Here is a 27348-nt window from a genome sequence, read left to right as displayed (position 1 = left end):
GCTACATCCTGTACCAATACTGAAGCAGGGACAGCAGGCAAAGACGGAGCTTTCTTGGTGGTAACAGGACCAGAAGGTGGTTTAGTAAGCAGTGAGTCAAATATGAACAAACTCTGGGCCCCAAGACAGATCCTACTGGAGAGCACATAGCCCTCAGAGGTCAAGCCAAGGCCTATGTCACTGCCGCCTCTGCCCAGAGGCCCACCCACCTCCTGCCCCACACAGAACAGAGGCTCTCAGGGGAAACTGACATTTGGTTTTATTGTGCCAAGGACATTACAGATGGCGGATCTTGTCAACACCTGCAGGGCACGGGTGTCCCATCTGCCGAGGCTGCTCCCACTCCCCACACTCAAATCCTGGGTGGTGGCCATGATCCTCAAAGTTGCCCCCCACCCTGAGATTCCAAACAGACTGGTGGTGATGGTGGTGGAAGCAAAAGGAATGCAGCGAGGTCAGAGTCTCATTGTCCAAAGCCCATGTGACACCTGCCACCCCTGCCCCCCGACCCTGCCCCGGCTCACACTCTAGACCCTGCCCACCTCCACAGAGCTGGAGGCCAGAGACAGCAACCACATCTTTGTGCCCCCTCTGTGCCCCATGGCCTGCCTGCCCCCAAACGAGAGAGATGCCGCCTTCATAGAGCCAATGCTGTTGTCTACATCATTTTTGATTGGTTGATTTTATAAGATAAAAGTATACTTTAATAAAGAAAAAATTCAACATTGAAGGCTCAGACATTCTTGGGGTACTGGGAAGGGGAATTTCCCACTTCTTCCTCCCACCTCCCTGGCATCAATGCAGAGGTGGGCTAACAAGTTTATCTGATCTTGGAAGGAACAGGGGGCAGGGAGACTTTCCTCTGTCTGAATGTGTCTCCTCAGGGCTGCCTGGCTGACAGATGGTTTGTCTCTGTGTGCCTCTCGCCTACCTTCGGCACCCTTGCCTGAGTCCCCTGTGGAATGCAGGGATGGTGCTGTGCAAGGGGCAAGAGGGCACGTCAGCTGGCGAAGAGACAGGTGATGGTGGTGGTGGCAGCGATGAGAGGAGGCGCAGGGGTAGGCCAGCCAGAGTGAAGTGGGGAGGAGGGAAAGGAGGGGAGAGAGGGAAGAAGGAAGTAGGCAAAAGGGAAGAAAGCCACAGAAGGTGGGGTGGCACCGGAGGGCAGGAGTGGCGAGGGTTGGGAGGTGGTCTCCAGTCTCTGGGTCTCCATCAGCTCTTGTCTGGGGGTGGATCTCTGTGCACTTTGTTTTTCTTCATACTGTCTAGGTATTCCTGTTGGGACACGGCCAGCACCGACGCGAGGATCTCATCATCATCCCAGTCGTTCAGACCTGCTGGGCAAGAGGAAGGAAAAAGGATGACGAAGCACTCAGCCTGCCTTCTCCTCACCTGTCGCTGATCTTCGACCCTGGAGACATCCCATCCAGGCCCCTCTCACTCCTTTCTCTAAAGAGAAGGCTCCTCTGGGCCTGTGAAACCCCACTCAGATCCCCTCAGGGACAGATCCCTAGGGCCTGAAAAATTCCCTTTTCTTGGGGAGCTAGCCAGAGGCTTCAAAATCCCCCTCTCAGGACTTGCTGTTTCTTCCATCTCTCCCCAACTCCCAGGTGGCCCCCGGCCCCTGGACAGAGGAGGCTTACCAAAGGCGGAGGGGGACATCTGCTGAATGAGGGCTCGGCACTCCAGAGCAGGGTACAGGGACACGAGGGGGGAAGTAGCTCGGTCGGCCCCTGCCGAGAACTGGCTGCTTGTACCTGGGGCAGATGGACAGTCAGAGGCAAGGCCCAGAACCTAGCCAGTACCTCTTAACCCCTGCATACTCCCTGTCAGTAAGTCACTGACCTGGTGCACAGGGCGAAGGAGGTTTGGCAAGAGCTAAGACAGTGCTTGGGGAAGGGGGCTTGATGCCCAGCTCGGCATGCAGCTCAGGGTGCTCAGGTGACGAGGCTGAACTCCGCTGCCGCGGGGACCGGCTGGTCCACTCTTCCAAGCCACTGGAGGCTGCTGCTGTGGCAGAACTGCATGTGGCGCTGGCTTTCCGGGGCTGCGGTGCGGGGGGAGGAGGAGGAGGTAAGGACCAGTACCAGTCTCGACCCTCCTCTGCTCCATCCCTGAGGGCTTACTCCCTCCCGGAGTCCTGGCTATGATACAGCCTCTGCATAGGCCACCATCATTCCTGGTCACACAGTGTACCACAAGATGAAGGTAAGCTCCTTAACCCTCCCTCACACCCTTAAAGCCAATCTGACAGGCAACCTGTTACCTCCACCTTCAAAACAGATCCAGAATCTATCCTCTTCAATACTGTGAACTCCCACCCTCCCTTGCCAGCATGGTCATCAGTCACTGGGACTACTGTAGTAGCCTCCTCCTCGCTAGTGTCCTGCTTCCACCCCAGCCCCCTAGACTCCACTTGGCACTCAGTAGTCAGGGAGAACCTGTTAAATCCTAAGTCAGATCCAGTCTTTCCTCTGCTCACAACCTTCCCACGGCTTCTGCCTCACTCAGAGTAAAAGCCAAAGTCCTCACCAGGGCCCATAAGCCCCTTCCCAATCTGGCCCCACCACCTCTCTGACTTCATCTACTACAACATTCTGTTCAGTCACACTGACCTCCGGGCCACTCCTGAATCACACCAGGTATGCGCTACCTCAGGGCCTTTGCTCTAGCTGGCCCTCTTCCTTTCCCGGCACATGCACTTAGCTAACTCCCTCACCTTCTGCAAACTTTTGCTCAAATCTCACTTGCTCTGAGGCCTACCGTGACCATGCTATTTAATACTGTGAACTCCCACCCTGCTCAGCCCTACTCATCCCTTTTACCCTGCTCTACAGTTTTCATCCATACCACCTCTCAACTAATTTATTCATTGTGTTCATTGTTTATTTTGTCTCAACATTGTGTTCATCATTCAGTTTGTTCCACTCTGCAAAAATGTAAGCATCACATTGGTGTCCTGATTCCACCCTTGGGTGGGTGGATCTGGACAGGGATCTGGGCCTGCCCAGCTCACCAATGTACCCCCATACACTGAGAACAGTGCCTGGCACGGACCTGCAATAAATATTTGTTGAACCATTATTCAGCTCTTGCCAACATCTAAACTCACTCTAAACTCCTTGTGATTCCTCCAATGCCTATCTGCCCTGCCCCCTCCCTGTCCTAAAAATTCAACCTTCATGTATGAAGACTGACCAGAGCCCACATCTCCACTGGTCTCCTGGCCAGGGTCAAGGGCCCCACTAATGTGTCTGTCTCCCTCAATAGACAGGGGATCATTGAGGGTGGGGGGGTGGGGCGGACCTGATTTTACATCCTCAGCAAAGAGCCTGGCACACAAGGACATTCAACAAAAGCTTGTCTCTCTGAAACTATTCATCAATCCCACATGTCACCACCAGTGGCTGCCCTCACTCACTCCTTAAGAGCTTGTTCTGCACCAATGTTGAGAGTTCTAAGGTACAATGCCAAGACTAAGGCCAAGATGAGGTACAGATAGGGCTGAGAGCTTCCTTCTCTCCCAGATGTCAAAACTGCTTAATTTTTTCTGTCTGTTTGGGGACAGAGCATGGGAAGTAATGGGTTCTTGACCAGGCCAGTGACAGAGCCCAGGACTGACCTGGCTGGGGCCGCGGACCTGGCGGGCCTGTTTCTCCTGATCCCGCAGCCACTGCAGGTAGGATTCCCGAGCCACTTGCTCCTCGATAGCCTCATTTGTGGCCTCCCAGTCTGTGGCCCGCTTCTTGTCTTCCAACATCTGCTGTTCAATCCATGACTCCTCTGATGTTTTTATGGCATTCTTCATCAGAGACTGCTCCGCAAACTGCAAGGTGGGGGAGGAACAGGGATGTGGGGTGACACTCTGGTCAAGAGCCAGAACTGGCTCAGGGATGTGGTCCCACCGGCCCAGAAGAGAGGAGACAGGAAGGCAGGTACTCTTACTAAACCCCCCAGCGTGGGCAGGCTGCCTATTCATCAGGGACTGGGGGAAGGCAGGCTTGGTTTGTAGGACCTGTCATTCCAACCTCCTACACTCAGAAGCCCTGCTCCCAATCCCAAGATTCCTCAACTGGAGTACTAAGTCTGGGGCAACCAGGTGCCCTCCAGCCTAGGCCAGAATTTAAAGAAGCCTTACCCAGCGATGACTCAGTTTCATAATGCTGAGGCCTTTCCCATCTATGCCCAGTTAGGACAAGGAGAAAAGTCCACCTGAGAAGTTAGCTGTGTGTGTGCAGGGTAGAGGGAGTATTCAGGCATTTAAGGGATGAGGGGACACTATGAGCCTGGTACGGGGTGCTGAGTTCTGGGACACTGTATGAGAGTGCTCTTTGTCAGGCTGTGTGATACAACAGCATTTTAAAAAACAAAATAATAAAAAATATCAGAGGATATTCCAGGGAATAAGTGTAAGTATTCTTCAGTGAAACTCTAACATTATTATTATTTTTTTTTGGTGAGGAAGATTGGCCCTGAGCTAACATCTGTTGCCAATCTTCCTCTTTTTGCTGAGGAAGATTGGCCCTGGGCTAACATCCGTGCCCATCTTCCTCTATTTTGTATGTGGGACGCCACCACAGCATGGCTTGATGAGCAGTGCATAGGCCCACACCCAGGATCTGAACCTGTGACCCCTGGGCCACTGAAGCGGAGTGTGTGAACTTAACCACTACACTACCAGGCTGGCCCCTAACCTATGGATAACAGTCCAAAAAGTATGTAAAACTCTGTTAGAACAAGCCAATTTAAAAAATGGGCCAAAAAATCTAAACACAATTTCATCAGAGAAGATATACAGATGGCAAATAAGCACATGAAAAGATGCTCAATGCCATTTGTCATTAGGGAATTGCAAATTAAAACAACAAAGAGGTATCCCAGTTGGAGATATCAGTAAGAACTATAGCTTCATATATATAGATATATAGATGGTTACATATAGAAATATTTCTAGATATGTATATACACACAGATTAGTATACACACATGTATCTCCTCGCTCTGTCAGCTCAAAGGGCCTAGAAGAAAGGACACCCCAGTAGCAAGGAGCACACTCAGCACTGAGATCTTGGTTTCTAATACTATTCTCCAATAAAAGGAACCAGGACTCCTTGGAGAAATGGCTGGTTTTAGGACTGGGGCAAGAAATATACAAGATGAGCCTGGAGCACCTTGTAGTGCCAGAAAGTAAGAAGTGCCCAAAACGAATAAACAAAAAACAAAACAGAATTTTTAAAAAGCCACCACCACAATGATGGGGGTATGTCACAGACATGTAGGAACCTAGTAAGAGAGCTCCCAATAGTCAAAACTGGAACAATATGAGCATCAAAATAAAAATAGTATTGGATTATAACCCAAAGTATAAAAGTATAAAATAAATACCTGTGAGTCTATATTGATATAAATAAATGACTGAATAATAAATGGGGGACAAGAGACAAATTTCCCTTGTAGAAGAATTCCAAATAATTTAGGTAGATACTTTGCCCTCAAGAGATGGAGCTTATATAACCCCCACTTAAGTGTGGGCTGGACATAATGACTTCCTTCCAGATGGTACAGTATGGAAAAGGGGGTGGATGGAGAGAGTAATTTTACAGTGGAGAAAACCTGACAAACACTACTTCTGCCAGGTGATCAAAGTCAACATCAACAGTCATAAATCATGTTCATAGTACATACTATTGATATGATGTGATGAGAATGGCACTTTACCACTGTGATCTTCCTCCCTAAAACCCATAACCCCAGTCTAATTATGAGAAAAACATCAGACAAATTCCAGAAAAGAAACATCCTACAATATACTTGACCAGTACTCCTCAAAACTGTCAAGGTTATCAAAAACACACAAGTGTGAGAAAAGTCACAGACAAGGGAGCCTAAAGAGACATGATGACTTCAGTTAATAATAATGTATCAATATTGGCTCATATATTGTAACAAATGTAGCAAGTCATCTGATAGGTTAATAATAGTGAAACTGTGTGCAAAGAGGGAGGAGGATATATGGGAACTCTGTACTATCAATTTTTCTGTAAATCTAAAACTATTCTAAGCAATTAAGTCTATAAATAAAATAAAACAACTTAAGGCATTCACATTTTCAAAAACAGGAAAAAGAAACAAGCGATCAAACCACAAAAAGTCATGGATCAATCTTAAACGTACGGTGTTATGTGAAAAACATAAACACTCTGAAAAAGCTACGTACTGTATGATTCCAACTATATGACATTTGAGAAAAGGCAAAACTATAGAGTCTGTAAACAGATCAAAAGCAAAAACAAGGAAATTCGGAGAAACTGTCACAGCCAAGAGGAGCCAAGGAGACATGACAACCAAATGTAATATGGTATCCTGCATGGAATCCTGGAACAGATAAGATCATTAGGAAAAAACTGAGGTAATTTGAATAAAGTAAGGTCTTTAATTAACAAATCAATATTAGTTCATTAATTGTGACAAATGTACTATTCTAATATGTTAATCACCGTGGGGTACATGGGAATTCTCTAATCACAATTCTGTAAATTTAAAACTGTTCTAAAATTAAAAGTTTATTTAAAAAACATAACAAAAAAAAACCCTATGTTGGAGGGTGTGTTGGTGTTAGGGTGTGTGTTTCCTAAAATGAGGCAGGAGCACTTTGTTTGTAGGAAGTGAAACCTGAATACAAGATATCAAAATCCCCAGCAGATGACTGTTTTTGAGAGAGAGAATGAGAATCTGTCAGTGTGTGCTGGGAAAATGTACTGCCACCTTCTGAGCACCTACTAGGCACCAGGCCCAGTGTTAGGCGCTTTCTGTATTGGCTGAGCTGCCAGCCCAGATTACTTGTATAATCTGCCCTAGGTCCCACAGTCACTAAGTGGTGGGGCCAGGCCTGCACTCCAAGTCTCTGTGACCACAGCTGTCTGTAACTGCTGAGTTTCAGAGGAGGATCCACGAGGGTGCCAAGACACCCAGACCAAGCCCTGGCTCACAGTTCCCAAATGTGATTCCCTATCCCAAAATGCCAACCCTCAATAGGCAAGAGAGATAGGTGGAGCCAGCTCAGACAGGCAAACCAAGACCACAGAATGAGCCCTGACAGATCATCTTGGGTAACTCCCTAATTTTACAGAGGTGAGACCTCAGGAGCAACTCAGAGAGGGGACAGGCCATTTCTGTGGGCTAGGGGCAGAAGTGAGACCTCAACAGTGGTTTCTGGCCTCTATATCCAGTAGCTTTCCTAGGCAAAGTGACCCACTTACCCCTGGTTTGAATGACGGCAGGCCCAGCCCCACACCAATGGTGGCCTTGTTGGGATTCACCACTGAATTGTAGTGGATATTCCGATGGTAGCTGACGCGGATGGGTTCATCCTCATTTTGATGGATCCCATGGAATGTGTTGATGGGTTCTGCAGAGAAAGACAAGGAGGGAGCATCCACAGTGGGCCAGGTAGGGCAAGCTAGGACCAGGTGCCATCAGTCGCTCACCTACCCACCACAGAAGTACCTGTGCTGTACTGGTACACCTCCACAGGCCGGTTGTACATCTCCGCCATGGCCTGCATCTCAATGTGGTTGCCATGGCAATTGTTTTTCCGCTTCCGGTTGATGTAGGTGGTGAAGTCCTCTGTGACATAGTTGGAGAAGTAGTCAGCATTCTTCATCTGTAGAATAGATCAGAGGGTCAAGGTCCGTGTGGGGAGGAAATCCTCCCACTCTGCCCCCGCCCCAAGGCCTCTGTGAGGTCTCACCAGATAGTCCATGCAGTGCTTTCGCACAACCTCATGCATGTCCTGGTCTCCATACACCTGGTCAGCTGTGGGGACAGAAGAAAGGAGAGGCGGGGGTCAGAGCTGCCACCAGAGAAAAGTTCCGAGTCATGGAACAGCCTTGGGGGTGGAGGGCTGGGGGTCAGGGAAACTCCCTTTCCTACACCAAGGCCTGGAGAGTTCTTGGCCTTGTGGGCTGGAATGGGGTCGTGGAAAAAGAGGCAGGCAGGGATAGTCTTTAAGAACAAGAGAGTACAGGTGAGAGGGACACAACCACAGGCCTCTCCGACAGATGCCTTTGTTTAGGGCTTCCCCAACCACTCAGGCAAGTCAACAAACATTTTAAGTCCCATAAGTGGCCTCAAACACCAACGATTCCACATTCCCCCCTTCACTCTTCACATGAGGAAACCGAGGCTTAGGTAGAGTTTACGGCTTGACCAAGGTCACAGAGAAAGTTAGTCTGTGACAGATTCAAACTCTAGAATTCAGTCTTCCCAGCTCCTAGGAGTCAGCATGGCCTTTGTAGGTCTAAAAAAAAAAAAAAAAAAAGAAAGAAAAGAAAAAGAAGAAGAAAAAAAGAAAAATAACTGGGCTCTAAGCCCAATTCTGTCAGGTACTAGTGAGCTAAATGACCAGAGGCAAGCGACCCAAGTGTTCTGAGCCTCATAAGCCTCACATGTAAATGGTAACAAGCTGGATAACTCCCTGGCAGGCCTTTTGTGGGATTAATGAGATAATGGGTATAAAGTGACTAGCACTGGGCTTGGGACAGAGCAGTAAATCAGAGTTCCCTTCCCCATAATGGGGCGTGAATGTGGGGTACTGTGAAGGTGACACAGTAAAATCCTGCCCCTGCCCACAAGAAGTACATAGTCTAGTAAGCGAGACAAGGCACATTTGCACCTAACTTAAGCTTAATTCAGGAAGGGCAGCCTGCGGCCCAAATGGTCCATGTGTCACGGGGTTTTCGTCAAAATAAGAACCAGGCTCCCTCTGCCTCGCTTGAGGATCTTCACATCTCATTCCCTCTTTTCGGGATGTTCTTTCCATCTTCCTTGGTTGCCTACTTGTCAAACACCAACGTGCTCTTTAACACAGTTACCCACCCTCCCCACCCTCCAGGGCACGTCTATCACCACATTTATCAAAGGTGTGTACTGACTTCATCTGCCTGACACACTGGGCTCCCACAGAGGACAGTTCACATCCAAGTCCACCCCCAGCTCAGGACCCGATACAGTGCAGGAAATAAGGAGCAGTTTGCTGAGTGCATGGATAGGCTGGAGGAGCCAGGGAGTCTTCTCCCTAGGAAATTTAACTGGGCTTGAAGATGAGGCACGCCTGATGTCCACTGGCTAAGATGAAGAGGGAATTTCCCTTTGTTTCCCCGGAGGACCGTTGCTCTGACGGGATCTCCCTGGGGCACTGGGGCAGGGTCAGGTCCTGTAGGAAACACCGCAGAGTTCTTCCATGACAGCCAGTCTACCTCTGTGAAGAATCGCCAGAAGAACGCCTTCACCGCCCTCCCCTTCCCTCCCTGGAGAGTTCTGTGAGATAAGGAGAAAAAGGCTGCTCTGAGATAGAAAACGGGGCCCATGCCTGTCTCATGTCCTCTTGGAGGTGCAGAGACCTAAGGGTGAGGGGGAGTGGAGGTTGTGAAGGCGGGAAGGGGTAGCCCCTTCACTGATGTAAACAAGGATGTGGGTTCTGCGGCCACACTCTCCCCCACCCCCCCAGCGGCACTTCCAGCAAGTCACATGCCCTGCGCACAGGCTGGGGGCCCCCTGCTGCTGTCTTTCTTAGAAGCCAGGACCACAGAGCCCGCTGTGGCTGCCGGAGCTGCCTGAAGAGCTATTTCTGTAGAATGAGCTTGGGGTGCCGGGGAGGCAGTGCTGTTAGCAGCTGCAGTAAACAGGAACTGAGACGGGAGCGAACAGGTTAAATAGGGGTCGGCCTGCCAAGCTCAGGGAGGTGGCTGAGATGTTCCTAGGGAAGGGTCAACTGGCATTTCCAGGCCTGGGAGGCAGATCTACCTGAGCTAGATGCCAGATGCAAGAAAATGGGGGAAAGAGGGGAAACTGTGGGACAGGGAAGGGAGCTGGGGAGAACCCCATCCATTTCCCTTCCATTGACCCCTCTGCCTGGCAGAAAGGCTCTGCTGCCTCCTAGCTGTGTGGAACTGGACAAGGCCTTTAACCTCTCTGGGCTGCAATGTCCTCATCCATAAAGTGCGGAGAGCAACTCTTCTTTCTCTCACAGGGCGCTGTCAAGACTACAGGGGATAGTTTGCCAAACACCTGAGGCACACTAGGTATTCAAGAAATGGGGCTCCATTTGTCATGAGGACGACGACGGCTCCTTCAGCTAGCTAGCTACCCTCAAATCAGCCAGAATGTCACCAGAACCACCTAGTAAGCCCTTCCTCGCTTCTGCTTCCTCAGCCAGAGGAAAGCCCCAAACTCAGAGTCTAGGCTGTCCCTCCTTGTGCAGGCAGGACTGGCTCTCAACCTTTACAGAATCCAAAGGTCCACAGGCCTACCTTCTGTGCCCGTAGTTCAAATCTTTAGCAACCAAATTAACATCAAATCAATAATATAGGCTTCACAAAACAGGGTCCTTAAGTGTGGGCAAGGTATGACCTTCTCTACTTATCTGTAAAATGTAAAATACCACCTTCTCTCCTCAATTCTATGATGCATTGATAGGTGGTACAGTACATGTCACAGCTTTTGCAGGGGGGACCCACCTCACTGATTCTAAGATGTATTCTAGCTTAGGGATCACTGATATGGAAGAAAATGTGCATCTCTGAACCAAGGAAACAGAGCAATAGTACCTCCCCAATGAGGGAGGGTAGAAGGATCTTTTCAATGATAGAAGGTGGGGAAAAATATCCAGCGCAGGGCTAAAAACACAGCAAGTCCTCACTGAGGAGGTGCTTTTCTGACTTTGCTAGCCCCACCTCTGTCCTCCAGAAAGCCCTCCTCCTCCCAGAAGGTTGGCACATGGGAGTAGGGGCCGGACTGGACTTCCCTGTGGGGGCTGAGGTGGGGAAAAGGGCCCAATGGACCTACAGAGGTAGGGGAATTCAGAGAACTTGTTTTGATAGAAACTGAAACTCCTCCTCTTGCTGACGCTGCACTTGTGGGCAATCTGCACCTGCTCTCTCCTCCCAGAGTCCAGCTGGAAGGGAGTCCCCCACTACCTCACCTCTGTCCCCAATCCAAACATGGCTCGGAAATCCTCAGTACAATGCTACGACTGGTTCCACCAAGGCCTTTTCACATTCCAACTCATTCCATCCTCACCCAAAAAACCCTCCTTTACACAGGAGGGATACTGAGGTACAGAAATGCAGCACAGCCGGCCCAAGGTCACACATTTGGGAGGGTGAAGGTGAGGCCAGGATCTCAAGGAGTAACTGGTGACTTTAAGCACTGATGCCCCAGGTGACATTACCATACCCCCCAGTCCAGCTATCACCTTCGCCATTTGACTTCCTGGGGCCAGGCCTGATCCCGTCTGCCTCAGTTTCCCCACCAGCACAAGCAGCAATCAGCTGGAACCCAGAAAAGGTCTGGGAATGGGCAGAAAATACAGATATCAGGGGCTGTACCCTTCTCTAGGGCCACAGAGGTCAGCATGAACCTTACCTCCCCATACCCCACTTCTGTCCTTTCTCTGAGCATACAGAGACACCAGCACAGAAATGCACATGTGCACACCCACACAGCCAGCAGATCCTGCCAAAGAGGTTCCCTGAGGCCAAATACTCACACAACAACCCTCACAACTACAAAGAACTATCACATTCAACATGTAGATGCCCTTGCCACCAACCAGGCAAGACTGAAGGCTGGACAAGATTCGAGGCTGTACGAATGGAGGACCCCCCACCTCCTGCCTAGCCTTTGCCAGGGGTGGGTGGGAGGGGAGAACAGCCAATAGTTCTAACAGACTTGCTCCAATCTCCCTCTCCCCTGCTGCCTGGGGGAAGGTCCCCCAAACCTCTGTAATCTTTTCTCCTCAGCTTCCCTAAAATGTCCTCACTATTTGCCGAGGAGTTATTGGAGAAGCAAGACAGGAGAGCCTGGACTATCTAAAGGAGTTTAAGTACAGAGCCCTACCATTTGTTTTAGAGGCACCTGGGAACTGCCTCTCTGCCAGGCTGCTGCCTGCCTGCCTGCTGAAAGAGACACAGCAAATTCTGCTGAGGACAGAAAAGGAAGCTTGGTGTCTGCAGGGAATCTAAAAACATACCACACAAATGTGTGTACACACAGCAGCAGGAGGAGAGAGGGACCTGGTCTGTTTCCCACTTCCCTCCTGGCCCAGTGGGAACCCTGGCCCCAGTGAGGAGATGAGCCAGGAAAAAGTCCTCACCTGCCTATCAAGCAGCTGTGGTGTATACCTGGCCGGTGGCCCCAAGTACCCCAACTGGCACACTCTCAGTGGGGGGAGACAGAACTCGGCCCCCTCAATAGCCTGGTCTCTGAGATGCCTGCTCCTCTACTCAAGGATTCCCATGGCAAAGACGGGAAAACTGAAGAAAGCAAGGCAGAGAGAGGCCAACGGAAGCTGGTGTACCTGGTGGCCCACGGGAATCTTCTCCTTCTGGCCTGGTTCAACCTCAAACACCGATGTTCTGACACTGGCCGTGTGATCTAGATAACAGGGTCTCGGCTTTCTCTTGAGGCTTCAGTTTCCCCATTTATAAGACAGTCAAAATTGATCTAAGATCCATCCCTCTGATGCTAATGGTCCGTGTTCCAAGACCAAAAGGCCCAGAAGAGTGGGCCTGGCTAATGTCTCTGGACCCCACTGCTGTAATACGCGTAGCCCCCAGCTGCTTCCCCATGGCCCATGCAAACACAAGCACATGCGGCCTCCACTTTTCCCACAGAAGCCAGCGCCAGGGCCAGAGGTTTTTGCTGAATCAAAACCATATGGGGAGGGCCGGCCCCGTGGCTTCGTGGTTAAGTGCGCGCGCTCTGATGCTGGTGGCCCGGGTTCGGATCCCGGGCGCGCACCGAGGCACCACTTCTCCGTCCATCCTGGGGCCGAGTCCCACATACAGCAACTAGAAGGATGTGCAGCTGTGACATACAACTATCTACTGGGGCTTTGGGGGGAAAAAATAAATAAATAAAATCTTTAAAAAAAAAAAAAAAAAACCATATGGGGAGAGGGAGGGAGAAGAGATGCAAACTCACGTTTCCAAGAGGAGGTCATCTGAGCATAGCAGAGGCAGGGTGGACCACAGGATACCTCTGGGACTCAGGCTCCCACTTCCACTCCACCCAAACCTTCACTGATGCTCATGAGTCCCCAGTAGGGGGTAATGGGAGAGATTTGGGCACAAACAGTGGGTACTGGTTCACACAGGGACACCCAGACCTCAGAGGCAAAATAGAGGGTAGAAAGCCATCTGCCTCAGGATTCCCAACAGTAGAGGGCCACAGGCCCCTAGCTGGAGGAAGTGAGGCCCAGAGAGGTCAAGAAATACATCCAAGGGGCCGGCTCCGTGGCTTAGCGGTTAAGTGCGCACGCTCTGATGCTGGCGGCCCGGGTTCGGATCCAGGGCGCGCCGCGAGGCACCACTTCTCCGTCCAACGCGAGGCCGAGTCCCACGTACAGCAACTAGAAGGATGTGAACCTATGACATACAACTATCTACTGGGGCTTTGGGGGGAAAAAACTGAATAAATAAAATCTTTTAAAAAAAAAGAAATACATCCAAGGTCACTCAGCCATTCGACAGCTAAGCTAAGAAACCACGGCTTTCCTAAGGTCATAGAAAGAATGTGTCCTTCAGACACCTCTGAGTTCCTATGCCAGTTCTGCCACTAATAACCCCGAGCATGTCATTTCCCTTTCCCAAGCCTCAATCTTCTCACCTGTCTCATGGGATAATGATCCCAATTTTGCAGATGAACCTGAAGCATCCTGATCTGAATGCCTAGCAATCGGTCAAGGGTCAAGGAACAATGGAGTGGCCCCTATGTCCGCAATCCCTCCCTCCACCTACAACCCTCAGTTATGTGCTCCTTCCACTATTCAATGTGTGGCAGGAAGTTAGAACCTGAAGGCCTTCTCACCAGAGCCTAGGGTGACTACCATCTGTCCCTGTCCAAGCTAGGCTGGAAGCAGAGGGGCAGCAGAAAGCCTGAGGACAAAGGCCCCTTCACAGGCACGCTCTGCCCCAGGGAAACCTCCAGATGAGGCCTAGAGACTCAGGGGCCATGTACTTCTGGGGAGAGACGATGGGGCTTCTGAGGTTTTACAGAGAAAAGCCAAGGGTAGCCCAGTCAGGGGAAATGGGTAGCCATGGTGCTGATAGGGAAAGGCCTTCAACCTGCCATGGACAGCTCTTCCTGTAAGCTCAGGCCCCTTACTGGAAGGCCCCAGTGGGGAGGGAAGGGTCAGAGGGTGTTCGGAGAGAACAGCTAGATGGACATACATGCAAATATTGCTCTTCATATCGGTTACTGCACAAGCCAAGTCCTCACTGGGCCCAAGGTCTGCCTCAAAGACCGCCCAAGACTCAGATGCTCAGCTGCATTCTCTGACCCTCACTCCACCCGCAGCCCTCCTTACCTCACATCCAGCCTAGGTCTCAGCACAGGGCCTAACACCTAACAGGCCCCCATCTATTCTTTTTTGCCTTCCTTTGGTCCAAGATGCCCCCAAATCTAGCTCTTTCTCTAGGAAACATCCCAAGGAGAACACAGACTTGAGCCATAGGCGTAGCAGGTTTGGGATTTTCCCAGCCCAGAAGAGTCCACGCCTGAGCCTCTTCTGCTTGGTAGAATGAAGAGGCAACTGCTCACCCCACCTAACTTTCTTTCACCCATTTAACAAACATTTGTGGCTCTGAGGCACCACTGAGAACAGCACTCAGGCTTTACCAATGCTATTGTTCCATGAGGGCCTACTATGTGTCAGGAACTAAAGGGATTTACTGAAGTAATCTCATTTAACTGTTACAACACTGGGTCTTTTAGCCTCACGTTACAGACGAAGAAACAGGCTCAGGAAAAAAGGGCTGCTTGCTTAAGGTCACACCAAGAATCAGTGCCACAGCCAGAAGTGGAGCCCGAATCAGTCCATGCCACCAGTAGACACCGGGGGTACCCACAGACTGAGGGAACAGCAGATCCAGAAGGGATTCAAGGCGCCCTTCAGAATCAGCACCATTTCACAGATGGCAAAATGGAAGTCAGGGCCAGAACTAGATGAGGCTTCTGAATCCCAGCTCAAAGATCCTAACAGACAGTACTTTTCCTTAGTACGTATCAGAGCTCCAAAGGGAGGATCAGATCACACTCCCAGCTTCCCCTGGACACTAGCACAGGACCGCATGATTGCTTGTTGGATCACAGATTCAGAGCCAGAGGGGCCTCAAGATGTAGCTCAGACTGGAGAGTAGATGGTATTAGGAATTATTAATTTTGTTAGGTACAATAATGGCATTTTGGTTATATTAAAAAAAAAGAGAGAGAGAGAGCCCTTATCTGTCAGAGAAACATACAGAAAAATTTACAAATGAAATGATCCAATGTTGGGGTTTTGCTTTAAAAATACTCGTTTCAGGAGAGTGAAAAAGAGTAGGCGGGGTAGTGATGAAACAAGGCTGGCCATGTGGCAATGACTATTTTGAAGATGAATGATGGGTACACAAGGGTTCACTACTCTACTTTTGTGTAAGTTTAAAAAAATTTCTATGATCTCAGGGTGACAGCAGTGTGCTGTGGTTAAGGGCACAGGCCTCAGACTAACCTCACCCAGACACCGACTCCCGACTCTACTACGTACTATCAGACCCTGGGCGAGTCACTCTCCATCTCTGAGCTGCTTTTCTAATCTGACAAATGGAAGCAATAGTCCCTACACTTATCTAGCTTGGGGGAGAATTAAAAAGAGTTTCCTGTAGTGCCTGACAGAGCGATCTGTCCCTAAGTAACGTTATTTTCTTTATCACTATTATTGCTGTTATTACTCTCACAGCACACCACACCACCTCATAACCGAGGGCTAGAGGCCAGATACTAACTTGAGGCTGGGGCCTGGAGTTCCTAAAAGACTAGGTAACTCTTCCCCCAGCCCTGTCTCAGGGCTTATTCCTGACAACTGGGACACAGCTCAGGGGCAGCCCTAGGCCCTTGAGGGCTGAGGCAGAGACTCACCTACGGCCCGGAAGAGACAGGCGCCGTCCTCCTTCATCTGCTTGATGATGAAGCCCTTCTTGTCTCGCAGGGCCTTTTCAAACCAGTGCTCCTGCTGGAGGGAAGAGGTGGGAGTCAGCAACAGGAAAAGCCTGTACCCCCTCCCCAGGGCCCTGTCCTCAAGCTCCCGAGGGGCCCCACTGATTGGCTGAGAGGACACTGGGCAGGTCAAGTTCTCAGCCCTGCTTAACCACTCGGGGCATATGGAGCAGGAGGAGACCCTTTCTTCTAGGGAAATCAGTCACTATGTGAGCAGACTTGCTCCCAGAAGGATCCCAGCTTCCCTGAGGGCAAAGACCCCATCTGCATTCTAACCCCTGCTGGCCATGCTGGGAATCCAATGCTGGGCCTTCCCCTACGCAGCCAGAGGCCCAGACCTGGCAAGTACCTGGGGGGAGAATCTGGCTCTACCTCAAGGAGTTTCACCTGGGGACCCTCTAGCCACTTGGGAGAGGAGAGATGTTGAGGAGGGAGTGACTGGCAAGAGCCTAGATCCTAAGCCCCACATATAGCTAGGGAATTCAAGATATATTGTATATGGCAAAACATGCAAAGTAAGATGTCACTTGTGACTGAACACATTTAACATATATGTATATGCATACGTATACAAACACACATGCACAGAAAGTTGAGAAGGCTTGGGCCGGCCCCGTGGCTTAGGGGTTAAGTGCGCGTGCTCCACTGCTGGCGGCCCGGGTTCGGATCCCGGGCGCGCACCGACGCACTGCTTCTCTGGCCGTGCTGAGGCCGTGTCCCACATACAGCAACTAGAAGGATGTGCAGCTATGACATAAAACTACCTACTGGGGCTTTGGGGGGAAAAATAAATAAATAAATAAATAAAAGAAAGTTGGGAAGGCTATACAACAAAATATTATCCCTAAGCGTTGGTATTACAGGTGATTTTACTTCACCTCCTTTTTTATAAAAGATATACAATCCCTTGTCCAAAAATTCCAAAACTCAAAAAGCTTTCAAAGTCAAAAGTCGTTATCTAACTCATTTGGCATCATAACCTGACCTGAGCTGAAAAGAATGTATTTATCTCACTTGAAGGTGAATATTCAAACATTTCCATGCAGAAACATGTGGATGTTTGATTATGAGGTGCTGCCATAGACCCCCCCCGGGGATGTAACATAATACATAATATACACACCAGGTGACTTTTCTAAATTCTCAAATTTTTCTAAATTCCAAAGCACATCTGGCCTTGAAGGTTCGGGTTAAGTAAACCTGTACAAATGTGTATTTTCAGATGTTTTTTCAAAAAATAATGGAGAGATGAATAGGTGGAAGACATAGGATTTTTAGGGCAGTGAAACTACTCTGTATGATACCATAATGGTGGTTATGTGTTATTATACATTTGTGCGAATCCATAGAATGCACAACACCAAGAGTGGACTCTAACGTAAACTATGGACTTTGGGTGATTATGATGTGTCCATGTAGGTTCACTGATTGTAACAAATGTACCACTCTGGTGAGGGACTTTGATAATGGGGGAGGCCATGCATGTGTGGGGGCAGGGGTATATGGGAACTCCCTGTACCTTCTGCTCAATTTTGTTGTGAACCTAAAATTGCTCTAAAAAATAAAGTCTATTCAAAAAAATAACGTCCACGTGTCACTTAAAACATTTCCATTTCCTAACAAAACAAATCAGAAGCAGCAGACCTTTCCCAGGCCCCTGACGCCCTCTGCTGGCCACCAGAAGAAGCTAGCCTGATCCAGCATCAGGGCTAGGGACCAGAAATCCCAAGCCTGCTCCTTGGGGACACCACCCTGCCCAGGGATTTATAGGATCCGAGCTAATGCTGACCAGATAGAGGGGATCATCTCTCTGCAGGCCATTTTCCCCCAGTTCAACTGAGAGAAATTCCTGGCAAAGGAGGAAGCACAAGGTTTGGAGGCCAAAAGCTCTGGGTTCCAATCCCTGCTCTGTCACTCACTTGCTGCATGATTTCAGTTAAGCTACCTATCCGAACTCTCCAAGCCTCAGTTTTCTGTCAAATGGGGGATATGTGATCTACCTGATAGAGCTGTCAAGAGGCTCAGAGGAGCTTCAGGGCCTGAAAAGGCTTTGTAAATAAAGTACCGTACACTGGTGAGGTGGCCACCAGTCACAGAAGAAGGGGCAAGACCAACACAGAGATGATGTACAACTGCGAGGCCCTCAGAAAATCCCAGGTGAGTGGATGGACAGGAGGGGATGAAGAGGGAGTGACAAGGGAATACTCAGCAGCCCCACCATCAGGGCCCACACCCCAGGAAGGTGTGGCTGGCTTTCCAGAGATGACAAGGCAACTGGAAGCCCTTAATGGGCTTCCATGGGCAGCATAAAGTGTCTTGTTTGTGCACAACATTCCAGCAGTCCAGGTGCCCCTCCTGCCCCAGAGGCTGCAAACTAGCACACTCAAGCCAGTTCCCCCAAGTCCATCCCTGCCCTGCAGGGTCAGCCATCTCTCAGCACCAGGGCACCTGCCCTAACCAGGGGTCTCCAGAAGGGAAGCTACAACTTATGACTATGCCCCACACTGGACAGAAGGAGAAGTTCTAAAAAAGAAGGGCACACAGCAACCTCCTGCCCTTGAGCGTTGGGGGGAAGGAAGACCGAGAGGATCAAAGAGGATGAGAGGGGCTCTTACTTATTCATCCAACAAAGGCTTACCAGGCAGCTACTAAGTCAGACCCTGGGCTGGCAATGAAGACAGAGAAATGAATCAGACTTGGTCTCTACCCTTGATAAGTTCACAAACTGCTAAAGGGGCAGGGAACCAGGCAATGACCACACAAAGTGTGAGCAGGGCTGTGAAAGAGATGAACACAAGGGTGCTGTGAAACACTGAGGAAGGGACCTGGCCAGTCATTAAGGCTGGCACCTGAGAGGAGATGCCACCTGAGCAAAGGATTAAAACACCAAGACCTCCAGAAATGCTTGTTAAATGGATAAGAAGTCACTTCTGCCACAAAGCCCCAGGGATGCCAGAGGCCCAGCAATGAGTTCTGCAGAACTAAAATCCTGGGTAGGACCAGGCAGGTAAGCAGGGCAGGGGCCAGGAAGAAAGATAAACTCATATAAGCTGAATGCCTGCCCCACACCAGGTGCCAGATGCAAAAGGTGACCTCATTTAATTGTCCTTACCACAGTCCAGGTGGCAGGAAGCATTATCCTCGTTTTACAAAAGCAGAAAGGATCTAGGGTTTGGGCACCAGCAAAGCCTAGTGTAAAGGCAACAGGGAAGGCCTCATGAGCCACAGCCTGGAGACACACCTGACAGCCCATCGTGGGAAAATCCTGGTTTAGCCCTAAAAATGAAGGAGGCCTCAGCACACCCCTGGGGCAACCAGATTGGCATCTAGGCCTGCATCTGGAGGCCAGACCACTAGCTACCCACTGGCTTTGGCACCAGAAGCCTTAAGAGCTTGGGCTCTGGCTGAAACGCCTTCTCTCTCTCCTTTTGGAGAGAGAAAACAGGGAAGTCATGGTCCTGGGCTCCCGAAAGAGTTTAGAGAGTCCTAGGAGCTCCTTGCACAGTCTACTCCTTCCCCTAGCTGGACGGCAACCTCCAAGAAAGTGCCAACCTGGGAGTTGTCTAGGAAAATGGCCCACAGGGCTGGCCCCATGGCTTAGCGGTTAAGTGCACGTGCTCCGCTGCTGGCGGCCCGGGTTTGGATCCCGGGCGCGCACCGATGCACCACTTCTCCGGCCATGCTGAGGCTGTGTCCCACATACAGTAACTAGAAGGATGTGTAGCTATGACATACAACTATCTACAGGGGCTTTGGGGGAAAAAAATAAATAAATAAAATTATTAAAAAAAAAAAAAAAAAGAAAATGGCCCAGGAAGGAAGGACGGTGGGAGTGAGGGGTGGGGGCTGGCCCAGCCATGGGTAAGTTTAAGCTACAACAATGCCCTGGCCTGAGAAGTCCAGACAGTGAATCTCGCAAGCCCACTGCTGAGCCTGTGTGGGTGAGTCTATCCACATCTCTGAGCCTCCACAAAAGGGCTTGGCAAAGCTTTCTGACACCAGGGATTCCCAGGTGCAAGACTATGCAACCTACTAGTCCAAAGGCCCAAGAGACGTTGAAGCAGGCTGTGAGACCCAACTGACTTAGATTTCAATCCAGCTCCACCAATTATTAGCCATGTGATGAACTGCTCTGAGCCACAGTTTTCCAATCTGTGAAATGGGATAACAAGCCTCCCAATAACAGGAATACTGGGCAGACTCAAATATTACAGGACTTTGCCTAGTAGAAGAGCACTTAATAAGTTCCCTTCCCCTCCCTGGAAGGGAAACAAGAACACACCTGTAGTAGGCTATAATAACCATCCAAAGATATCAGGCCCTCATCCCTGAAACCTATAAATGTTGTTTTATAAGGGAAAAGGGTCCTTGCAGGTGTGATTAAGTTAAGGATCTTCAGATGGGAAGATTATCTTGGAGTATCCAAGTGGAACCTAGATGCAATCACAAGTGTCCTTAGAACAGCAGAGGAAGATCTGATACAGACAGAAGAGGAGACCACACATACACAGAGGAGAAGATGATGCAAAGATAGGCAGAGGCTGGAGTAATGTGGTCACAAACCAAGGAATGCTGGCAGCCACCAGAAGCTAGAAGACTGGATTCTCCTCTAGAGCCTCTGGAGGGAGTGAAGCCCTGCCAACACCTTGATTTTGGCCCGGTGAAACTGATTTTGTACTTCCGGCCTCCAGAACTGTGAGAGAATAAATTTCTGTTGTTTTAAACCACCCAATTTGTGGTAATTTGTCACAGAAGCCATAAGAAACTAATACAACCTTCTTGTAACACTCCCTGGTGTGAGCTGTGAGGTAATGTGGCATGGTTCCCATCCCGCAAGATCCACCTCTCTAGCATGCCCCCCAAAGAGAAGGTTAGAATTAAGGCAGCAGGGGCTTGGAATCCCCGCTCCCAGCCTGGGAAGCTGCTGACCCTGCCTATCAATGACAGGAGGGACAGGGGGCAGGGGAAGATGGCAGCAGCAGTGGCAGCTCATAGACAGATGTCTTCCTAGAGCCCATGGCCAAAAGGTGTTTAGTATTCTGGGCTTCACAGCTCTGTCTCAGCAAGCCCGGTGCCAAGACCACCCCTCTATCCTCAAAAACACCCAGGAACACTGGCTCAGCTCCATGGGCAAAACACAGGCAAGCCACCTAAGGAGAAACACAGACAAATGCACTGCTTTCTAAGGACCAACACAAGCTCTCCAGGGCGAAGGAATGGGAAAAGAGCAAGGCCCCAAACCTACTGCCAGGCCACTGAGATTGGGGGGATTATAAAAAGGAGATTTATTATTCTGCAACAAAAAGAAATGAAGTACCGATGCATGCTATGACACAGATGAGCCTTGAGAACATTATGCTAAGTGATAGAAGCAAGTGACAAAGAACTGCATATTGTATGATTACATTTATATGAAACATGCAGAACAGACAAACCAATCAAGACAGAAAGTAGATTAGTGGTTGCACGGGGCTGGGAGGGGATGAGGGGATTGGGGAATGATGCTGCTGCAGGGGTTCTTTCTGAGGTGATGAAAATGTTCTAAAATTGATCATGGTGATGGATGCACAACATACAAAAACACTAAAAGCCACTGAATTGTACACTTTAAACTGGTGAATCGTACGGTGTGTGATTTACCTCAATAAAGCTATAAAAATTAAAAAAAAAACCCAAGTCCCTACAGCACTGGCTGGGGAGAAAGAAGCTGAACACCGCTTGAAACTTCACAGCACACCCCTAAAAGCGAAGGGGCCCCTCAAAATTTTCAAAATGGGTGTGGGGAGTGAGGAGCAGGGAATTAAAGAAGAGATTACAACTAGCTTTAGAGCAATGAGTCCAATCTTCCTCCTCACCACTACACATTTTACGGATGGAGAAACTGAGGCCCAGAAAAACAGAACTGCCCAAACATACAAGACTCAAACCCAGACTGCCTGGGCAGGGACCACTTCCTGCTATACCAATCTGTCTCCTCACCAGAGGAAGTGGCAGGTTCCTAGATGCCAAATGAAGGATCTCTGCTAACAAAGATCAGTTCGTTACAAAGGTTCCTAGGAAGAACCCAGATGATCTTGGGGAAACTGCAAGAGAAGAATCAGTCAAGGTCTGAGCTGGGCCAGGTCATGTATTCACACTCAATAACCCTGGACAAGGATGGACTTTTGCAAAAAAGGCGGCCGAGAGTTTGCCAAAGCCATAAAGCAGCCAAGCAGGAGACCCTGGGGTTTGAACTCAGGCCTGCCCAGCTCCAAAGCCCGAACTCTTTCCTCACACAACCCTACCTCCACACCACCAGACAGGCCCCCTGGCAGGCAATCTCTGAACTTCTTCATAGCACACCTGGCCACAAAAATCATTGTCCGCCAACCCCAAGCCTCACAGTGAGCAGGCTGCTTGTCCTGCCCACCAAGCTCGGATGGCTGGGAAGGCAGAAACGGGCAGGGAGAGAGGGAGAGGAACGCAGTTCTTCCTCAAAAGATCCACCATTCTCTGTCACCTCCAGGTCCAGAGGGCTTTGGTGTGAGTTCCCTAAAATCCCAAAGCTAACTGACACTTCACCAGCTCCTTACCTGACCAATGAGGAAACTGAGGCCCAAAGAGCAGAGGCAAAACTATTCTGGTTCATCCAGCAAAGCCCCAGCAGAGCAAGGGTGGGAACTCGGGCACCCTGGCTACAGTGTCAGGTCCAGCTTCTCCTACCACCTCAGCAAGCATGCCCCCTTCTCAAAATGCTCTGTGGGGTCCTCAAGCTCAGGATGCTTGTAAGCCATTCTTTTCCTAGGGTACTCTCAGCAAGGCTGCTGTGCCTGGGAAAGGAAACCCCTGACATCCCCACTTCCTCAGCACCGGGACCCCAGGGGGCCAAAAGGACTCTTAAAGGCAGTAGAGGTACAGTCACAGCATTGAGACAGACAGGAAGTCTGAGTACTCAAAATAAGGACCAAATTCACCATCTGGGCTCCCTTCAACAACTCCCCTCTTTCCCAAGGGATCTAATTGGCCTCCAGGCTACAAATGCCCCTAGTGACAGTTCAGGACCAAGACTGGGGTGGCAGGAAGAATCTCCCCTCTTCTCATCCCCAGAAGGTCCCAAGTTGGACCAGATGAGGCAGAGAGAAGCATCTTCTTCCTCCTTTTGTCCTAGGAAGTGGGAGGACAGGAAGCCTCTCCTCTGTCATTGGGAAGGGAAGGTATCATGCAACCACAGAGCTTTACTTCCATGTTCTTATGGGGACAAGAATAGGGGAGGAACTCCCAGCCTAAGAGATGCAAAGGGAGTGTAAGGAAGTGTCTTTCTAGTCACCATGGCAGCACACAACTTTCTTCCTCTCTGTCCCTGGAACCAGGAACGTATGGCTCCCTATTTCTGTGGAGGAGGAGGCAGCAGACTTTACCCCAACCAGGGAGAGAAGAAACAACTCCTGGTCCTGGCCCTGTGGGGTCCAGATGAGGTTTATCCTGCCTGGAGAAGGAGTAATGGGTGGAAAGGGAACAAGGACAGGAGACTTAAGACAAGGCCCTGGCCCCTGTGAAATACAGTAAGATTTACCTGAGTCAAGGGGGAGAGGAATATAGGTGGGGAATTTCCCTGGAGTGGGGATGTCCCAAACCCCCTCCCTGTCTCTGGGAAGGAAAAAGCTTGTTTAAAGCAATTCAGGAAGCTCAGAAAATTTCCCTGATCCTGGAAATGAGAAGCAAGTGGAGCTGGGTCAGGGAGACTCAAAATACCTCCTAGTTCTTGAGGGGATGCCTCAGTCCCCATGTCCTCAGTACCTGAAAACCTTCTCATAGAAAGTAGGGGGACTTTCCTGGTCGGGGGGCTCAGGTAAGGGGTTCTTATGACTGTGAAGAACACCCAAGTCCTTCTGTCCAATGGGGGAGGCCTCAGGCCACACGGGGGAAGACCTCATGTCCCTCTCCCTAGTGACAAAGGATTGCCTGGTTAGGGGGAAATGGAGAGTCTCATACCCAAGGAGGTAGGGGGCTCAGGCCCTTCCCTAAGGTGAAGGATCCTTAGGGAAGCTTGTCTCTAAGAGGAAGCTTAGGCCACTGGGAAGACACTCAGACTCTTTTCCTTAGAATCCCGCTTTACCCATGTCCCCAAAGGGAGTCAGCAGTTCTCAGGACTTAGTTCACAAATGGTGGGTAGTCTTAGGCTCCAGTCCCCAAGGCAGGAAATCTTACGTCTCTAAGAGGCCCCTATGACTAGAGTATACGTATGCTATCTGAAGTGAGGTGACAGCCAGTACTCTCGGGGCAGGCTCAGGTCCTAAGATGGGGGAGGTGTCTCATGCACATGAGGGAAAGTGTAAACTCTTGAGGGGAGATTCAGGACACTATTCTCCAGGGACTCTGTATCCATGCCCCAAGGGAAGGGTCTCAGGGCTCCATTCTGGTGGGGAGAGTTTTCCTGTTCCTGAGGGGTACCCTAAGTTCCTTGAGGGGGAAGCTCAGACCTCATCTCTAGAGACACACTAGTCACTGGGGTATATAAGGGTCTCCTGTCCTTGAAAGAAAGTGCAAGCGTCCTTAGCACACTGGGTCCCAGGCCCTTGAAGGCAGGCTTAGATCCATGGTGAGGCCTCAGACTAAATCTCTGGGACTCCATGCTTCCCATGTCCCCTGAAGAGTGGTCTCAGTCCCGAGTTCCCAAGGCAGGGATCTTACGTCCCTGACAAGAAGCTCACGCCGTTACGTGTGGGGAGTGTGTGCTCAGATGCCTGTTATAGGGGAAGAGGGGGCTGTTATGTCCCCAAGGTGTGTTTCAGTCCTTCATAATTGGGGTAGAAGGATCTCACATCCCTGTGTGTGTGTGTGGAGGGGGGGTCTCAGATTCCTAAGAAGAACACTCAGACACTAGCTCCTGAGGAGAAAGGTCCCCTAAAGACCTCACCTTGCCTGGGACCTGTGGAGGGGTATCAGTCTCCTGAAGAGGCTTCAGACCCAGTCTCTGAAAGCCCCAGTCCATAAGCAGGGGGATCTTAGGCTCCAGTATCCAAAACAGTGAGTCTCACTTTCTTGAAGCAAGGCTCAGGGCAGGGAGGAAGCTGAAAGTCTAATGCTTAACAGAAGCTTAAGAGAGATTCACTCTGGTCCCCAAGGACGTCTCAGACCACTGAGAGGAAGCATAGACCCTTGTAACTTAGAAAGGAGATGAGTTTCATATGCCCTAGTAGAGTTTCTGGTCCCTGGGTGTTTTGACCCTTGTCCCCAATGGGAAGGAAATCTTATCTCCCTGAAAGAAGTCTCATATACCTGGAGAAAAGCTCAGAAGATCCCTCTCTCTAAAGAAGATGTATATGTGTGTGTCAGGCCCATGATTCTAGGAGAGGGAGTCTCAGGCCCTTGAAGGCAGGCTTAGGACCCTTGAGGAGGTCTCAGACCCCACCACTGAGTGGTCCTGCACTGTGTTCCCCTGAGAAGAAGGTAGAGGAGATCTGTCCTATATAGTGTCTCAGACTCCCGAAAGGATTTAGGTATCTTGGGGACACTCAGACATCTCTGAAGTCTCCACCTTACTTGTGTTCCCTGAAGAGGGAGTCTTAGACTCTTATCCCAGAGAAAAAGAAATCTCAAGTCACTGAACACAGACCAAAGTTCCTTGGAGAATCATGAGACACCCTTCTCAGAAAGCATTCCATCCTGTCTGTGTCTCCTGGGGAGTTCCCACCTATTGGCCCTACATGATGAGGTCCCAGGGCCGGAAATGACGACCATGAGTCCTCAAAGTAACCACAGACCTCATCTTTAAGTCCTCCATCTCATCTGGGGCCTCTAACACCAAGTTCTTGAGAGGAGAAAGAGGGTGTCTCACACCCCTACCACCAGAGAAAAGAACGCCAAGCTCCGGGAAAAGATGTTAGGGCCCTTGGGCCGATCTCAAAAACCTTCCTCGGGTCCCTACCCAGCCCGGGGATCCCATCGACCAGACCCACTCACCTGCCACCCCCAGCCCATACCTGCTCGACGGTGGCAGGATCCATGGCCTCGATGCGTGCTGCAGCTGCTTCATACTCATCCTCGCTGTTGTAACCTGCGCCGACCTCCTCACGCTCGGGACTGCCCCCGCCAACCGCGCCAACCCCAGGCGCTTGACGCCGCCGTTTGCTGTGACCCGGCCCAGAGCAGCAGCTGCCCACGCCTACACCACCGCCCACGCCCACCACCACGCCCGCCGCGCCCACACCCGCCGCCGCTGCGCCCAGCGCGTCACCGGCACCGCCGCCGGGTCCGCCTGGGCCCCCGCAAGGAGGAGGAGAGGCCTGCTGTGGCCGGGGGCCTGCCACAGCGCCTGGCGGCACGGCCAGCGCCCAGCGGTGAAGCGCACCCGGTGGCCCCGGTAGCGGACCCTGAGGCGGTGGCGAGGCCCGGGAACGGGCCCCCACAACGCCCGAGTCACGGTCGCGGTCGCCACCGCCCACGCCCGTGCCGCCGCCGCCCACGCCCACACCCCCGCCGCGGCGCGGCGCCGGGGGCAGCGGCCCGGGCGGCGACGGCTCGTTAGCGGGGTCGGAGTCGGGAGGCGGCGGCTTCTTTTTGGGGAGAATAGTCATGGCGGCACCGCCGAGTACCCCCCAGCAAACCCGGCGCGGGGCACGCCGGGAGAGAACCCGGATGAGGGGGCTACTGTGGTGCGCGAAGCACGATGGGATCGGCGGGACCCGGATAAAGAGATTGAGGCACCGGTTCGAGAACTCTCGGCGGCGCGCGGGTCACGCGGCAGGAGAACCCGGATGTGAAGTCCAAGCTGAAGGCACCCCGGCGAGTTTGTCGTAGCCTTCTCTTCAAGTCCAGCAAGTTTACTCCTACGCTCGCTCCGGCCTTCTGCTTCAAAGGAAACAGAACCAAAACAAGCACCTCTTCGCCCCGCCCCCTCGCAGGTTCTTGAACTACCGGGTGGGGCCCCGGGACGCTGCGCACGCGCGCCAGGGCACAGCCCCCGCCTCTCGTGCGGAAGTACGTGGGCAAAATCTTCGCCGCCGCCACAACAATTGCGGGCAGCAACCAATCGAAGCAGCTGCGTGGGTCTTCGATGACGCCCACAGGCCAATCAGAGACGATCGCTCGCCCTCCCGTGCCCTCCGTCTCAAATTTCAGTCAAGTCGGCACCCTCGTTCCTTGCCTTCTTGTCGGCCCTGTCCCGCTCTTTACTTCTCTCTCCGAGGCTCTGACTCGCAGGCAGGAGTACTGCGACAGGACAGCGTAGCCTGCCCCACGCACGATAATTTTAAAAGTACCTCCCTACCAGGCTTCTAACTTGGCTGCAGTCAGCCGGACCGACGAGAATATCAACACTCCCAGAGCATAGCA

At 50.9% G+C, this 27348-nt stretch overlaps 1 protein-coding gene across 3 annotated transcripts; it reads right to left on the bottom strand.

The window, feature by feature from the left end:
- Positions 1-239: 239 nt before the first annotated feature.
- On the bottom strand, positions 240-27348 carry OTUD5 (OTU deubiquitinase 5). Of its 3 annotated transcripts, none has more exons than XM_014790986.2 (9): positions 25998-27348; positions 15958-16048; positions 7751-7815; positions 7507-7663; positions 7260-7408; positions 3623-3826; positions 1846-2047; positions 1644-1757; positions 240-1337 (listed from the first exon to the last, which is right to left on the bottom strand). In XM_014790986.2, exons 1-9 carry the CDS (start codon positions 26589-26591, stop codon positions 1213-1215), a joined length of 1701 nt encoding a protein of 566 aa, XP_014646472.1. In that variant the 5' UTR covers positions 26592-27348; the 3' UTR covers positions 240-1212. The 3 variants fall into 3 exon arrangements, with proteins under 3 accessions (XP_014646472.1, XP_014646470.1, XP_014646471.1); XM_014790984.2 differs by having other exon boundaries at positions 15958-16051; positions 25998-27347; XM_014790985.2 differs by having other exon boundaries at positions 240-1334; positions 15958-16051; positions 25998-27346.

The sequence above is a fragment of the Ceratotherium simum genome, chromosome X (assembly GCF_057802395.1).
Source record: "Ceratotherium simum simum isolate JZ-2026a chromosome X, ASM5780239v1, whole genome shotgun sequence".
Taxonomy (NCBI): Eukaryota; Metazoa; Chordata; class Mammalia; order Perissodactyla; family Rhinocerotidae; genus Ceratotherium; species Ceratotherium simum.
The sequence above is the reverse complement of the archived record's forward strand: the minus strand, read 5'-3'. Positions and strand labels throughout refer to the sequence as shown.

Excerpts from the sequence above, each read along its gene's own strand:
- OTUD5 (XM_014790984.2), bottom strand. The coding sequence starts at position 26,591 with ATGACTATTCTCCCCAAAAAGAAGCCGCCGCCTCCCGACTCCGACCCC. Across the intron at positions 7,816-15,957 it reads CTGTCTCTTCCGGGCCGTAG|CTGACCAGGTGTATGGAGAC; the intron begins GTGAGTCTCTGC and ends CTGTCCCCACAG. Across the intron at positions 2,048-3,622 it reads AGGTCCGCGGCCCCAGCCAG|CCCCGGAAAGCCAGCGCCAC; the intron begins GTCAGTCCTGGG and ends CCCGCACCGCAG.